This window comes from Mastigoproctus giganteus, chromosome 12 (assembly GCF_048544385.1).
Source record: "Mastigoproctus giganteus isolate SK-2022 chromosome 12, ASM4854438v1, whole genome shotgun sequence".
Lineage (NCBI taxonomy): Eukaryota > Metazoa > Arthropoda > Arachnida > Uropygi > Thelyphonidae > Mastigoproctus > Mastigoproctus giganteus.
In genome coordinates, this window is record NC_143586.1 from 19704564 (window position 1) to 19722755 (window position 18192).

The 18192-nt window shown below is 36.4% G+C and overlaps 1 protein-coding gene across 1 annotated transcript in view; it reads right to left on the bottom strand.

Moving 5' to 3' along the window:
* Prp8 (pre-mRNA processing factor 8) overlaps window positions 1-18192 on the bottom strand; it is a 247399-nt gene that overhangs the window by 215918 nt on the left and 13289 nt on the right. Inside the window, exon 3 of the mRNA XM_090386973.1 lies at window positions 5133-5301. Coding sequence (XP_090243099.1) covers window positions 5133-5301 — 169 coding nt within the window. The remainder of the gene's footprint in view (window positions 1-5132; window positions 5302-18192) is intronic.

Below are 18192 nucleotides of genomic sequence, written 5' to 3' on the forward strand. Positions count from 1 at the left end.
ATATATTTCTATAATATGTAATGCAGTTTTTTTTTCAGATATCTGATGGTTTTTCTCTATGAACCAGGACCATACGAGTCATCAAAAAGCTCTTCAAATTCCTTGAGCTCTATGCTAATTCTTATATTAGCATAGAGCTCAAGCTGTTCTTTGGTCAGTGGTCTATTCTTATCCATGTTTTAGGTTCTTTTTAGTACATAACAAAGTACTAAATACAACGTACATGGCAAAGCCACTGTGTCACTGCAGCGGATTTATGCACAGCACAGATTCATATACAGAGAATTCTGCTGAAGTTACAACACGTCTGATTTAATCGAGTTAACTCGTAGTTGGCTGCCGCGAAGAATTTTCTATTACATACGTCAACTATGAGTAATTTACAGGCTTTTTTTTTTACAACAATAAGCTTTTTTATGAGTTTTGGCGATGAATATATATTATAATTTGGGTTTTGAATAATTTAACATGCCTAACTCAAATTGGCATCGGAGACCAGTTTACCTAAATAAGCCTTGGCAGTCAACGTGTTAAAAAATATAAAATAAAAATAATAAATAAATAACGTTAAGCCAAAAAGCCAAGATCATGCTGATAGAATCCTGTGAAAAATGAAAGAATTCTAGAATATGAAAGAAATCTTAGAGAGCAATACAAGGAAACCTACTGTGTGTGGACAGGAAGATGTTGAATGTCACCAGAGACCAAAGGAGAAAGCCGAAAGCTCACGTGTGGTGTATATATGTGAACTGAAGTAGTTCTGGGTGGGGGGGAAGGTGTGAAATCGTCAACGTGAGCTATATCTGTGTGACTAGCGAGTAAGTGATTAAACAGATGAGGCAAAAGACCAGCAGAGGGAGAAAGAAAAAATAACAAAGTAGTGTGGAAAAGACACTAAACTTTGTTATAGAAGAAACAAGTAGCGATGGTAGAGAAATAGTGTCTTGATATTGCTTTTTGCCAGCCATAATCGCACACCAGAAATAAAATGTAGTAAATAAGGACAGCAGAAAGTTTTGGAAGGGAGGTGAATACAGTAGCACTCTGGCTGTCTGCAGTTGCAAACCCATACCACAGTCGGTCCCTGGACGGAAGACTGGACAATTGCCTCATGTGTTTAAGTCAGTCATGGCATTGTTAATGAAATCAAAATAAAAATAATGATTATTTAAAAAATAAAAATAATAACGAGGATAAAACAGGGCATAACAAAAACATAATACCCCATAAGTAGACAATTTAGCTGGACAAAAGCAATATCAAGATGCTATTTCTCTGCTATCACTACTTGTTTCTTTTATAACAAATTTTGGTGTCTTTTCCACACTACTTTGTAAGTTTTTGTTTCTCCCTCTGCTGGCCTTTTGCCTCATCTGTTTATATATACACAATACGTGAGCTTTCAGCTTTCTCGTTTGGTCTCTGATGATATTCAACATCTTCCAGTCCACTCACAGTTCTTGTATTGCTTTCTTAGATTTCTTTCATATTCTAGATTTCTTTCATTTTTCACAGGATTCTATAGGTATGATCTTAGCTTTTTGGCTTAACGTTATTTATTTATTATTTTTATTTTATATTCTTTAAATTTTATTTACTTTTTTATTCTTCCTTTTGGTCTCTGTTGGGTCGGCTATGGTGTATACGTATACTTTAATGTGTACATCATAACAGAAACAGAGACCTGGTTTATTCCAGTGGCTCCTACGATTTTCGCTGCCGACCCTTTGAAGAAGTAGTTATAGTCCTAGGACCCACAGCTTTAGGTACTTACATTAATTATGCTTATGTTAATTGAATTTTATTTCAGGTAATTTATTTTTTGGCATACAGGTGCTCTCAATTCTTCCATGGTAATTACACCTGACAGTTCAGCTCCCCTACCTAATACACTGATAATAACATTTTTGGCCATTTTTAACACACACACACACATATATATATATATATATATATAAAACCATACAAATAAATTAGAATGAGAGTTAAAACTAAAAAAAAAAAAAAATAATAATAATAAATAAAATAAAATAGTGCCAACAGTATGGCAAGACAAGAGTGAAAATAGTCGAAATCAAACCAAACAGGGAGGGAAGAGAGGGGCAACAAGAGTAAAAATATTGCAGCAGAAAATCTCTAAGATAATTTAGAACTTCTAATTATAAGAATAATAAATATAATTCATTAAATTTTGAAAGGCAATTAAAATAGAAATTTTAATTGCCATCAGAGGAGGCACCGTTAAATGGTGCCCCCTCTGACGGACACCAGGTCCAAATTTATGTGAAATATCACCAACAGAGATCTAGACCACCATTTTCATCTATATAAACTGGTTAAGATTAATTTTGTCAGTAGTGTGGCTTTGCACTGGAGTGCTCGTATCTGTTCTATTTTTAATTTTCGCTGCATCAGGACCACCGCTGTTCAAGTCCTTTGCATTGGCGGTTCGATCTGGAGATCGGGTGACAGACATCTTTCGATCGACTCGCCTTTGCGGCGATTTGTCTAGCGATCGAAATGCAGCGATTCCCTGACCATCCTTGGCCTTGTGGTTCTCTGTTGAGATGGGGCATAATGGTCAGTCTATTTTTGTCTTATTTTACTGTAGTGGTCTAGATCTCTGTTGGTGATATTTCACATAAATTTGGACCTGGTGCCCGTCAGAGGGGGCACAGTTAAATTTCTATTTTAATTGGCTTTTAAAATTTAATGAATTATTATATTTATTATTCTTATATTAGAAGTTCTAAATTATCTTAGAGATTTTCTGCTGCAATATTTTTACTCTTGTTACCCCTCTCTTCCCTCCCTGTTTGGCTTGATTCTTAAGTTTGATTTCGACTATTTTCACTCTTGTCTTGCCATACTGCTGGCATTATTTTATTTTATTTTTATTATTATTTTTTTTTTTAGTTTTAACTCTCATTCTAATTTACTTGTATGGTTATATTTCAAGCATCATGTAGAGGAATATGTAGCTTTTTGCTGCCTCTGATGTTTGCTGTACCTTTTTTATTTTATTTTTATCATGAAAGATTCAGTTTCCAACTATTTTAAACATTATTCAAATATATATATATATATATATATAAAATATTTTGTATAATATTGAAGATAATAATATAGAAGGTAATTCAAGCAGACAATACCAAGCTGGATTTAAAGAAACGCAACGGATATCGTTTTTTGCCTTCAACTGGGTGGTTGGCCCCAGTTGAAGTCTTATAGATTGTGGGTAGACAATGATAAGTTTTTTGTGTGTGTGTGTGTGTGTGTGTGCGTGTTTTTTATATATTTATATCCCTTGCGTTTCTTTAAATCCAGCTTGGTACTGTCTGCTTAAATTACCTTCTATATTATTATCTTCAATATTATACAAAATATTTTATACACATTATGGTTGCAATGCATAATTGCTCTGGCAACTGCATTGGCCCATAAGTATTAGTTACAGCTTGTTACAATTTATTAACTTTCTTTCCATATTACTCATATGTATATATATATATAAATATATATATAAATATATATATATATATATTTTTTTTTTGTTCTACAAATCAGAAGTGAACTCTTAACCAAATTATAATTAGCAACAAAATGTCTTCATTACATTTCATTCCAATTTATACTTTCAGAGTGCTCCTTGCTAAATAAAATAGTAATGGAGCCACATTAATAATTGCTGTATTTATATACTTATCAGATATACAAGTACAGTAGAGCATCGATAATTCGGATTTTCAAACTTACCAAAAATACTATTCTGGAGACTAAAAAAAAAAAAAGGTTTAATAAGTTTAGAAATAAAATCACTAAGTTGAACTTACGTATTTTTAGGTAACAAAACAAATGGAACTTTCAGCCACAATAACACATTATAGACTTTTATGAAAATAATTACTTATTTTTTGCTGCACCATTTTGGAACTTCATTTCTTTGCTCTTTCTCTCCCTTTTCAGCAAGAGTAGTTGAGTTGGACAGTATTCAGTTTGTTGCTCATACCAAGTCACTGCAGTCTCTAGTGACGTGAATGCCTCAGCATGCATAGGCACAGTGTTGATGTCATTTTCTTCGTCCGTATTGTTTTCAGGAGCTGCAGTTTCTCTTACATTCACAATTTTGTTTTCATTTAAAACAGAAAACTGTGTAGCATCAATATCATTGCATCCCCTCATCACAATCTTCAAACCCAGGGATTGACTGCAACAAGTTGATCATCTCATTCAGTTTCATTCTGCACATCTCCTACAGTTTCTTCTGCAATATCAAAAATACTTTTGCAAATATCCATTTTTAATAATATTCAATTTTTGAACTATATTTTTCCAAGAATTTTTTAAATTCTGCACAGTGAGTGATTCCCACGAGTCAGCTAACATGTAGCAACTGTCCATGAGACTGGGCTTTTTCGAAAAAGCTATGATGCTTTCTGCTAAAAGTAAATGATGCAAGGCTTGTTTTTTGTAGATTCTCTTCAACTTTTCAATGACTCCCTAGTCCAGTGGTTGGAGGAGTACAGTAATGTTTGATGGAAGAAACATGACTCAAATCCATCATCTATTTTGTTTAATGTTTCCACTGAGGGATGCAGTAGCACGTTGTCTAGGAAGAAAGACCTTGCCCATTTTGCCTTCTCATTTATGATACTTCTTGACATTCAAAATAAAATTGTTCGCAAACCATATGAGATTACAAAGTGTGTGAAATATCAGATTACAAAGTTACATTTAGTATTGTATGTATATTAATTATGCATGTATGTTAGCATAAAATTATTTTCATTTTGCTAACCTGTGAATAATATTCTTCCGATTTTCAGGTATCATTTAATTTTGTTAATTGGTAAAGTAATAAAAGTGTAAGTTTGTGCTTTATATCTTCATTTTTATAGCCTGTGATAATATTCCTCAGATTTTCCCTTATTAGAATTGCCGTTTAATAGAATCAAAATTTAATTTGCAAACATGATCACAATAACCAGTGCTTACTGTAATTATTTTATGGCACCAGCATAAAAAAATAATAATAATAAATGCTAGCTCATTCAAATTATTGATGCTCGGATTTTTGACTCTCTACTGTATATTTGTTATGAAATATTAAAATGCATCTAAGCACTTCATACCCTAAATAAACTCTCTTATCATGTCGGTATTTCCTACTGCTCATATCTCCGTGATCCCTAATTATCTTTCGTATATGTTCCGGTGGCATTTCCTCTTTTTGTGCATCAACAAATCCATACTTTCTTTTCTCCGCATAACGTTTTGACTGGAGCTGTTGCCATTTGCGTGCTATTTTTAAAAAAATGAAAAATATGATTAAACTTAGTGGAGGTTTCTTCATCAACATTTTCAAGAGAAAAAAATTAACTTTAGTAAACATTAATATTTTATATGTAGTATATTACTATAAATATTACATATAAAATATTAATGTTTGCTAAAGTTAATTTTTAAATGGTTTATATTATTTATATAATTCATATATTTATTTATATTAATTCATACAAATAAAATGGTTTTGAGCAATCTGAAAATTAACAGTGTCAAATTTTTACTGTAAACATATAAAGTTCCATAATTTTAAGGAGAGTTTCTTACATTTTTTTGATATTATAATTATGTTTTAAAGATATAAACATTTCTGCTATATTTAATATTGCTACATTGAGAAATGCTGCCTTAAAACAGTTTTATTCATTTCTGCCCCAATTAATATGAATTCACTTAGCATTTATATCCCCAGTTGAGAATGGTAAGCATGGGATGTCTGTATTTCATATAAATCTTTCTTTACCAACTCAAAGGTTAAATATCATGCTTAATTTCCCATACCAGGAGAGAAATTTATCCTTATATTAGATGTACTTTATCTTGAAAGAAATTAATAAAAGTTTCAGTTTTACTGAATATTCCACATGTTTTGTACTTTCAGTTTAATTTTTAAATAGAACATTTTTAAAGGTAACTTAACTCCTTGGTGCTCTACTGAATATCCTTTGATATTTTTGTGATTTAATTTTATTTTAACATAAATATAGTTTCAAATTTAAAAGATAAGTATAACATATCTCAATACTGGTGGAGAGCATTTCATTGTAAGGAGTGTGATAGTGAAATGAAACTGAATTGTTAGACAAGACTTGCCTCTAAGAGAACTAATTAACTCCCTGGAGCAGTGGTATTCAATCTTTTATGTTGAAGAGGGTATACTAGGGATTTTGTGAAACTCCATGAGCCACATAAAGAGTTGGTTCAGTATGTACTGTTTAGCTCCATAGACAATGTATTTATATGAACAGCTAATGTTTCTTTGCAAATCAAAGGTCAGCTTTTTCCTTGCTAATCTATAAAGAAATACATACATACACACACATTGGCCAAAAAAATTGGCCATATTTGCTTTGAATAACAGTAAGTGGCATGGATTCTATAAGGTGTTTTATTGCATTTTGGTCTAATTGTAACCATTCTTCCAGCGAAATATTGCTTAGCTAAAGGAAGAGAACATCTTTGCTAAATAGCTCTCCCCAACATAATCTGTCACATTCTCACAGTAAGACTGAGAACAGGTGAATGTGGGGGGCAGGGAAGATGGTGGAAATTCATCTCATGTTCTCCGAACCATCTTTGCACAATTGCTGCATGATGCACTGTCATCCATAGTGTGGCCATCACCATTGGGATGAAAGTGTAATATTGTGGGGTGCAGTAGATATGATACAAAATTTGGGTACTCCCTGGATGACATTTGATCTTCCACTGGTATGGATGGACTTAGTCCTTGCCAAACATTCCCCATACCATGATACCATTTCCAGATGGTTGGGTTGTCTTAACAAGGCAAGCAGGGTCCATCACTTCTTGAGGTTCTCACCACACACTCTCTACCTACCATCAGTGTAAAACAAAGTGTATTGTGATTTGTCTGACCACTTGACTCTCTTTCATCGTTGCAATGTCCAATCACAATGTTCTCAGCACTTGAAAGTGGATTTATTTTTCTGTTTTACTCTGAAACAAGTGGCTTCTGAACAGACAGGCGACTGCAATACACAATTTCTTCAATTCCCTGTGCAGTATGGGTTTAAACAGGGCAGTTCTGGAGCTTGATTGAATTCAGATATTTGCTGCACACTGGATGTCCTATTTTTCCTTAGAGTATGATAGCTTTGCTCTTAAGTACTGTCTTTCTGCCACATTTACATCTTTGAGATGTGGAAGAACTGCTTGCTTTCCAGTCATTAAAAACCTTTGAGATTGATGCTTTCTGAGAAACCAATTATGCCTTTTGTTTCTTGAATCATGGCGCCTGCTAAACATACACCCATGGTAAGACCTTTTTCAAAGTCTGACAGATCATGCATTTCCCCCATTCTGACTTCAGATTACTGCAGTCAAACGGCCTGTGCAGTCTTTATATTCAACGAGGTAACATGCCATCACCCCATGTCACAGTTTTCTTTGCATCTATTTGCATTTATTCACATTTATTTGGCCAGTATGTGTATTTACTCTATCACTATTCATTAAATAAATTAAATATATACACACAAAAAAGAAAAGTGGAAAAAAAAAAAAAAAACCAAACTGTAGCATTTAAACTAAGAAAATATTTATTAAATTTGGGTTTAATTATGAATATCAATAGTTGAAGAAAGAACTTTTACTATTTAAATTTCTAGAAATTATCTTAAAGCATTGCAGCTGTATCACTGTATCAAAACAATAGGGATGCATGCTTATATCTAAACAGCCATGAAGCTGACTGATGTTATGTAGACCTATAGTTCCATACTTTCTAGTAGTAATTTTTAAAATTCTTTTGTAAGCTGCATAAAATCTTGTCACAAAGCCTGGTGTGAGTGCCTCTGCTTAGAGTAAAATAAAACTGGAAACTCAACAGAGACAAGTATAAAATATTTAAGGGCAAAGGCCTCATGCTACGAGGTAGAATGACTAACATGTAGGTTAGTGCAAAGGCATCATTTTAACGTAGCCATCTACCAAAGTAGTTAAATTAATAATAAATTGGCATCGTTTTGGTTATATCTGCAAGAATATTTGCTGATGCTATCGAGGCAGTGTTAGGTGGGTCGGAAAACTGCTAGAATGGGGGGGATACAAGGACTAATAGATTAACAGTAGCCACTGGCAGAGGTGAAAGTGATTCTTGCACTGCTTCTATTGGAATGAGCCGCAGCCTGGAAAATAAGATGCAGGATATTTCAGAGACTGCTGGGAATCATTGGGGGTACAAATAAACACATAGGTTGTGTTAGGGTAGCTAAGAAAAAGAACAGGTGCATGTATACTTGCATGTACACCAATGCTAGGAGTTTGGTAAATAAATTTGATGAATTTGAGGTATTGCTCAAAGCATCAAAGGGGGACATTGTTGGGATATCAGAGACGTGGTGTCACACAGATATAAGTAATGCAGAACTGGAATTTGGGGAGTACAACGTCTACAGAAAGGATAGACAGGATAGGAAGGGAGGAGGGGTTATGCTATTAGTTAAGAAATACATAAAATCCAAGGAAGTGAAGCCAGTCGACATTGCTGGACAGTGCATTGTCGAGTCAGTTTGGTGTGACATAAACATTGGGAGATCAAAATTGAGAGTGTGCTATAGGCTTAATGACTCTGATGAGTATAATAAGAAACTGTACAGGGAAATAGAGTGGGCCAGTAAATCAGAGAGTCTTATAATCGGGGATTTTAATTTCCCAGATATTGACTGGAATTTGGGGGCTGGTCACTCACACTAGCAAGGCTTTTGTGGATTTATTGGATGATTGTTTTCTACATCAGCATGTTTGGGAGGCAATTAGAGGAAGTAATACTCTTGATTTGATTATCAGTAGTGATTCTTCATGCATTAAGAATCTGCAGGTAAATGAACCACTAGGTGGCAGTGATCACAGTGTGCTGAAGTGGAATTTACTCAAAGAGGTAACTACCATTGGGGTAAAAGGAAGGGTTATTGCTTTCGTAAAGGCGACTACGATGGACTGAGACAGTATTTAAATTCTATACAGTGGGACCAACTGATGATGTTACCAACAGCAAATTCAAAATGGGAAGCATTCAAAGAACTTATCTTGGAAGCTAATAGGCTTTACATACCAACTAAGAAATATTGTTCAAGGTTTAGGCCAAAATGGATGTCAGATGAACTAATGAGGCATATGGCAGAAAAGAAAAATGCATGGGATAAATACAAATTAACACGTGACACAGAAGCCTATGATAGATACAAGTTGATCTGTAACCAAGTTATAAAGGAGGTTAGGCAGGCGAAGGCAGATTACGAGAAATCTTTGGCAAGGGATGCAAAGAAAAACAGCAAAGAGTTCTTTACTTATGTAAACTCTAGAAGGAAGGAGATGAATCAGATTGGTCCACTTGATATTGATGGGTCAACTGTTGATGAACCTGCTCAGGTAGCTGACAAACTAAATGAATATTTTGCATCGACATTCACACATGAGGAGTTATTTAGCGAGGGGAAAGCCAGAGGTGTATTCAACTCTAGCAGTAAGCTAGAGAATCTTGTAATAACTGAGAGTAAAGTGGAGGAGAGATCGTTGAGGATAAACATAAAAAAGGCACCTGGGGTGGATGGGATCTATCCAGTTATATTAAAGGAGGCAGCAAAGGAAGTAAGCAAACCCCTAGCCATAATTATGAGAGATTCTTTGGACTCGGGGGAGGTACCCATGGACTGGAGATGTGCAAATGTGACCCCAATTCACAAAGGAGGATCAAAGGGCGACACAAGTAATTATAGACCTGTTAGTTTAACTTCTGTTCCTGGAAAATTAATGGAGGCACTAGTTAAAGAAGCACTACAGGATCATCTAGACAAGACTTCAGTTATAGCTCAGGCACAGCATGGTTTTGTTAAGGGGGAAGTCTTGCCTGACCAATTTGATTGGATACTATGATGCAGTCACAAAAGAACTGGATGCAGGGAATAACTCTGATATTATATACGTGGATCTTAGAAAGGCTTTTGATACTGTTGCACATGGAAGACTACTGCACAAATTGGAGCAGTGTGGCATTGGAGGCAAATTGCTGCTATGGATAAAGGGGTGGTTGAAGGGGAGAAGACAGAGAGTGGTAATCAATGGACACTGCTCATCGTGGGCTAATGTTATTAGTGGAGTCCCTCAGGGTTCAGTATTGGGTCCATTATTGATTTCTGTATTGATAAATGATATTGATAATGGTATATCAAGCTTAATGTCCAAGTTTGCAGACGATACAACGGTTGGCAGGGTTGTCAAAGACACTACTGACACTATGCTACTGCAACAGGATCTGGAAAGGTTGAGCAGATGGGCTGAGAGGTGGCAAATGAAGTTTAACATTGACAAATGTAAAGTATTACATATGGGAAACAGCAACCATAGAGCAACATATCAACTCTGTGGTACTACACTGACAGTGGTAGAGAATGAAAGGGATCTGGGGGTGGTTGTGCAGGCAGATATGTAGTTCTCTGAGCAGTGCAGATGGGCTGCAAGAGTAGCTCATGGTGTATTGTCGATGATATATAGGAATTTTTCTAGCAGGGATAAGGAGGTGTTTATTCCCTTGTATAAGGCAATGGTCAGACCGCACCTAAAGTACTGTATACAGGTCTGGAAACCTCATTTCAAGAAGGATGTAGAGCTGTTGGAACGAGTACAGAGAAGGGCAACAAGATTAGTGAATGGAACAAAGGGGTGCTCTTACGAAGAAAGGCTTAAGTTTTGCAAATTACAGTGTCTGGAGACTAGGCACTGGCGAGGTGATCTGATAGAGGTGTATAAAGCCTTGAATGGTTTGAGCATGCTCAATGCTGATGGGATTCTTCCTCTCGCTCAGAATAATCACCTGAGAGGGCATAAATTCAAACTGAGGAAAGACAGATGTAGGATAGACGTGCGGAAATTTGCCTTTAGCCAGCGGGTGGTTGGTTGGTTGAATAGACTTCCATCCCTTGTCGTGGAAGTTGATAGCCTAAATAAGTTTAAGGCTCAGCTGGACAGGTATTTCAAACGAACAGAGGGATGAAGTGGAAGTGTGTTATTTTTTTTTTATTTATTTATTTGTTTTTTTTTTTTTTTTGGCTGATGCTGCATAAGTTTGCTTTCTTGCATCAAATGCCTCTACTGATGCTAATGCTATCTCATATTGTGAATGCCTTCACAATGAGTTGCCATAGTATTGTACTACCTCGAATAAATAACACTTCACCAGTGGAGAAGACTACTGTTATTTATTCTCAGCAGATACCACCACCCAGACGGCACCGTTTCAAAGCTTGTTGGTTATATCTCACAATGAGATATAACCAAAATGATGCCAATTTAATTAATTAATTTAACTACCTTGGTAGATGGCTAAATTAAAATGATGCTTTTGCACTAATCTACATGTTAGCCATTCTACCTCGTAGAATGAGGCCTTTGACCTTAAATATTTTATAGTCTATATCGCTGCACACCATCAGGCTTCTCTCATATTGTGAAGTTATACTTCATAACTGGTTGTCACTATTGCAACACCAGGGTACCTGCCCACCCACTGAAGAGGAGCCAACAAGCTTTCAAATGGTGCTGTCTGGGTGGTGGTATCCACTGAGAATAAATAACAGTATCTTCTCCACTGGTGAAGTGTTATTTATTTGAGGTAGTACAATACAGACCAGTTAGTTTAACTTCTGTTCCGGGTAAAATAATGGAGTCGCTGGTTAAAGATGCATTGCAGAATCATCTAGACAAGACTGCAGCAATAATTCAGACACAGCATGGGTTTGTTAAGGGAAAGTCTTGTCTGACAAATTTGATAGGATATTATGATGTGGTTACAAAGGAACTGGATGCAAAAAATAATTTTGATATCATATATTTGGATTTCAGGAAAGCTTTTGACACTGTTGCGCATGGAAGACTATTGTACAAATTGGAGCAGAATGGTATTAAGGGTAAGTTGCTACAATGGATAAAAGGATGGTTAAGTGCGAGAAGACAGAGGGTGGTAATCAATGGGTGCTGCTCTTCTTGGACTAATGTTATTAGTGGAGTCCCACAGGGTTCGGTGTTGGGTCCACTGTTGTTTTGTATATTTATCAATGATATTGATGAAGGTATATCAGGCTTAGTGTCGAAGTTTGCAGATGATACAAAGGTTGGCAGGGTTGTTAATGACAGTAATGGCAGTGTGCTACTGCAACAGGATCTAGATAATTTGGGCAGATGGGCTAAGAAGTGGCAACTGAAGTTTAACCTTGACAAATGCGAAGTACTGCATATGGGTAGAAGTATCCCCAGAGAAACGTACCAACTGTGTGGTAGAAAATGAAAAAGACCTGGGAGTAATTGTGCAGTCAGATATGAAGTTTTCTGAGCAATGAAGACAGGCTGCCAGGGCAGGTCATGGGGTTTTGTCAATGATATATAGGAATTTTGCTAGCAGGGAAAAGGAGGTGATTATCCCTCTGTATAAGGCAATGGTCAGGCCACGCCTTGAGTACTGCGTACAGGTCTGGAGGCCTCATTTTAGGAAGGATGTAGATTTACTTGAGCGTGTACAGAGAAGGGCAACAAGATTGGTGAGGGGAATGAAGGGATCCTCTTACCAAGAGAGGCTTAAGTTCTGCAAATTGCAGTGGCTGGAGACTAGGCACCTGCGCGATGATCTGATTGAGGTGTATAAGGCCTTGAATGGGTTGAGCATGCTGAATTCTGATGGGATCCTTCCACTTGTTCAGATTACGAACCTAAGGGGGCATAAATTCAAATTAAGAAAGGACAGATGTAGAATAGATGTGCGGAAATTTGCCTTTAGCCAGCGGTGGTTAATTGCTGGAACAAACTTCCATCTGTCGTTGTGGAAGTTGATAGGTTGAATAAATTTAAGGAGGAACTGGACAGGCATTTGGAGGGAATGGTGTGATTTTTTTTTTTTTTTTTTGGCTGATGCTGCATAAGCTCATACATTTGCTTTCTTGCATCACATGCCACCACCACTACTACTACTACCATGGCAACTCGTTGAGAAGGCATTCACAATATGAGATATAACCAAAACTATGCCAATTTAATTAATTAATTTAACTACTTTGGTAGATGGTTACGTTAAAATGATGCTTTTACACTAACCTACATGTCAGAGACAAGTAGGTAATGCTATTCCAGGAGATGCTGATCTAAGTCTTAACTCCAGAATGGATCTTAATGTGAGGATTCTGGTTCTACAGGAAATAGCCTTAGTAAACAGTTCACCCATAAGGGAAAAGGACTATATTCTGTAATAAGGATAGAAGAAACAGGACCAGAATATGTCTACCAGGTTCAAAAACTGCTGATTTAACAAACCAGCTATGAATTCCTAAGGGTACTAAAGTGTGTGTGTGGTGTATGGTTATGTATGTGTGGTCTAATGAATAAAGAATAAACAAGCTGACAACCTGGTCATGAAATTTAATAAGGTCACACACTGTAAAGATATTGAAAGAAGGAACAAAACGTCTGTCTGCAATTCTTCCCAGACACAATAAGATGTAAGAACGATTATATGATGAAAACCTTGTGAATTAACTCTAGACATCGGGGCCTCTGTGGTGGTGGGAGAATGATAGAATTCATTTGAGCAAAGGAAGCATAAGGGTTTCTGCTAATGTCATTTTTTTGTTAGTGGCACAGGTCAGAGTTACACTTGCACCTGCCTTGAGAGCACTGATGTGCAACTTCTAAAAACAAGTGTAAAAGACAACCAAAAGACACATACCACAGGGAAAAATATTTTTAAGCAGCTATAAGGGATGCATTAGGGTAGTAAAAAGCAATAAAATACAAAATTTTATTTGTCTACATAGTAAAATTACTATAAATAAATTTAACTTGGGTTTCTGACCTGACTAGAAGCTCAAGTTAGTTTGAACTTCTGATCAGGTCAAGTAACACTAACACAGATATGGTGCTACAGGACATTGGAGATGAAGAATATCATTATGATGAATTCAGTATGTTCAAGAGTTGGGAAGACTCAAAATTGGGGAAGAGGGGAGTCATGCTCTTAGCAAAAGTTTCCTGAAAGCAATTAGACTGTTCACACAGTTAGATCAAGTTCAAATGGACTCTGAGCTTATGTTTGGTTATGAGTTGTTGTTTTGTTCAGTGTATGAGATGTGACTTGTGGTAAAGGGAAGATAGTGCAGTTAAGGTACAGGCCAAACTGTTCTCAGGAACGTGACAAAAATCTCCTTGGGCAACTTCACTAGGCAAGTAGGTGTAATTTCCTTGTTATGGACACTTCAATCTACCTATTATAGATTGGAAATTATGTATGAGCAATACTCCACAAGGAAACAGTATTTTGAACCAACCATCTCAATAACTGTTATTTATTCCAACATATAAGAAAAAGTACAAAGGATGTTCTAATACCATTGACCTGGTTCTTATCAAGACCCAAACTACATTGAAAACTTCATTTCCAGAACCAGAAGTAATGACCAATATCATAAATTGAGTCATATCCAAAAGAAGTTTCTATCATCAAAAGAAAAAGGTGAGATTACAAATTATAGTGAACTGAGATATTTCTGAGAGAGAGAGTGTGTGTGCTATCAATTGGATACAAATTCACCGTGGGAAGTATTCAAAAAATGTTCACAGGCTGGCCACTAAATAGTCCACCAGACTGAACCTACTGGCAACTCTCTAGGAGGCATCCAGATCACCTAGAATATGATCTCAGTGCCTCTACTCTGCCAGACAATGAGTGAAGTGAGTCAAAGTAATGTGTATGGGCACTAGTGAGACCACATTATGTCAAGAAGCTGGGTATACATTCTAGTTGTAAGCATGCCATATAAAAAATTTAATTACAGGTAGGTCCCACTTTACGGCACTTCAATTTACACCATTTCACATTAACACCCTTTTAAAATAATAATGGAAAAAATATATATATATAAAAAGAAAATTTGAAAACACAGCAGAGGAAGTGGGTACCTAGATGGTGCTAGTGTTGACGTCAGTTGCTTCCTCCTCATCCACCAGTGTGCATGTGTTGTGAGGTGTGCCTTAAATTTTAATAATTTCTTGTATTCATTAGTGCCTTATTATTTTAAATAAATTGTGCAACCATGTCTTCTAAATGTAGTGGTGAATCTGTGCCTGCACATGTTAAAAAAGCCACAAATCTCTAACAACTGAAGTGAAAATGGACATTATTTATCATATGGAATTTAGTGAGCAGCATTTAGAGGTGTGCAAGACCTTAAATTTAGCACCTTCTATTGTTATGACCATTATGAATAATGCTGAGATCAAGCAGTCACATACAGGAATTGTTAATGTAAGTGTTTCTAGAACAACTTATTCAAGGAATGAGACAATGGAGAAGTTATTAGTGCTGTGGATAGATGATATGAAACAAAATAACATTTCCTGTAATGCAGGCAGCAGTTATGGACAAAGCTAGGAGCTTGTTCAATGAAATTGACGAGGAATTGGGAGAGACTGAATCATTTTTTGTTAGCAGGGGCTGGTTTTCCCCCGGTTAAAAAACCAGACCAGAATTCACAATGTAAAAATTACTGGTCAGGCAGCTAGCAACAACATTATTCAGGTGCAGGGGAATATTCTCCGATATTCCAAAAGTTAATGAATGAAGGCTGCTACACCCCAGACTTGGTCTTTAACGTTGATGAAACAGGTCTGTACTGGAAGAAGATGCCTGGCAGGACGTACACAGCTTGTGAAGAGAGGTCTGCTCCTGGCTATAAGGTTGGAAAAGATTGGCTTACATTACTTCTGGGTATGCATCAGGCACTTTTAAGTTAAAGCCAATGTTGGTGTACCATTCGGAGAATCAGAGGGCATTGCAAAGACTACTTCCTGTTTTCTGGCACTCTAATAAGAAGGTGTGGGTGACCTAGATCCTTTTTAATGAATGTTACACTTCATACTTTTGTCCAGAGGTGGCCCAATTTTGTGCAGCAAACAACTTGTCCAAAAACATTGTTTTAGTCCTCGACAAGGCTCCAGGACATCCAACCAACCTTGAAGATAACCCTAACGACGTTCTGAATATGAAGGCCATTTATTTGCCACCCAACACCTTATTGCACCTCACTGTTGCAACCAATGGATCGGTGCCTTATTGCAACCTTCAAGGCTGTACATACAATTTATGATTGTACATACAATTTATGTACAACCTTCAAAGGGCTTGTCGAGACGGTGCAGTGCATTTAACTCAGTGACTGTGAGGGTCTACTGGAGATCCTATAACATCCTTAAGGCAATCGGAGCAATATGGCCTGTTGCTAATGCTCCTAAAAACCAAATAACAACTTAAGGCGATAAGTAACATTGCTGCAATCTGGAAAGAAGTGTTGCAATCATGCATGAATGCCGTCTGGAGGAAATTGTGGCCTGATGCAGTGTCTTACTTTCTTGAGTTTGAGCCAGTTTCAGCAGTGGCTGAAGATATCACTTGGATGGCTGAGGAAGTTGACATTGACAAGGTTTGACATTGATGATGTCAGTGAGTTGCTGCAAAGCCATGGTGAGCCTCTTTCAATGGAGGACTTAGAGGAGCTGGCTACACAACTGGCTAAACAGGATTCTGAGGAGGAAGAACAAGAGATTTTGACAATTAGAATCCTCACCACAAAGACGCTTCAATCAGCTTTGGCACAAATACAAACAGGCTGTGAAAGCAGCTCTTCCATCCAAAGAGCTGCTGCTAACATATTGAAGCCCTACTACAATATGTTAGAAGAGAGAAAGACTCAACAGACGTCATTGCTGCAGTTCTTTTCTAAGGCCAAAGAACCTGCAGAACCAGTCAACCATCCATCAGGCCCATCCCATTAATGCAGCCCAACCACTGTCAAAGAACATCAATTTGGGGGGGGGGGGGGCAGACAGTGGCATTACTACACACTCCAAAGATGGCTCTAAAGGAATGAAGTACTAAGTTAAATTTTTATTTTATTACTTATATTTTATCTATAAATATTATTTATATCTCATAATTATAAAATAACCACAAATATTTAATATAAAAAATGCTTATATTAACTCTTATGGTTCTATTTTCGTAGTGAAGGAATCTTGTTTAAATACATAATTCTTCCTTGAATTATGCCACTTCAGCTAATGACCCTGAGGAGGTGGAACGTAGTAAACCCGCCATAAATCAGAGCCTACCTGTACTTTATACAACCACCCTTCCTCAACTTGAATTTGAGAATAGATGCAGGACAGATAAGCAGAAGTTTACCTTCAGCCAGCAGGTGGTTGATTGTTGGGACAGGCTTCCATCTGTTGTTGTGGATGGGTCAAATAAATTCAAGGGAGAACTAGACAAATTCTTGGAAGGTACAGTGGGCGAATTGCATTGGTTTTTTTGCTGATGCTGTATAAGCTTGTTTTCTTGCAGAATTTGCCATTACTACTACTACTATATATCTAAAGTATTCATCATATCATAGGTTGCTGTCCCATCTGGGGTTGGCAATCAGCATTTATTGTAAACATCATGAAATAATTGTTCCACAGTTTTGTCTTTCCATTCCTTCAAATTATCCAACCATGATATTCTTCTTCTTCTCTTACCATTAATTATTCCAGTCAGAATGATTTATGGCACTGCATATTCTTCTTAATGCCTCATAATGTGACCAAAAAAAAAAAAAAAAAAAAGTTTGTTTTCGTTTCTTGATTAGAGATAGCAATTTCCCTTCTCTGCTGACTGATCTCAACACCTCCACATTTGATGGAATACGTAAGAATATTATGTATTCTGCCTGTCCATGGAATATGTAATATTCTTCTATACATGTACATCTAGAAAGTATTAAGAATGTACTGTGACACTGTAGCAGTGTATTACAGTAAAGTATTAAAGTATCACTTGAAAGTAGTACTTTGAAGTATTACAGGTATACAAATATTTTAATACTTTAAATTAGGGCCTTAAATACTTCATTGCAGATGCCCCTCTGTATCCTTTTGCAAGAATATTCCTTTGTACCCATAGCTAATCTTGCTGCTCTTCTTTGTACTTCTTCAGACAAGTAACCATTTTGGAGGTGTTCAATAATTCAAGATCTTTATATAATCCTGGGGTGACTCTTGTGCAGGGTCTAAAGAGAAATCAAAGGTTTT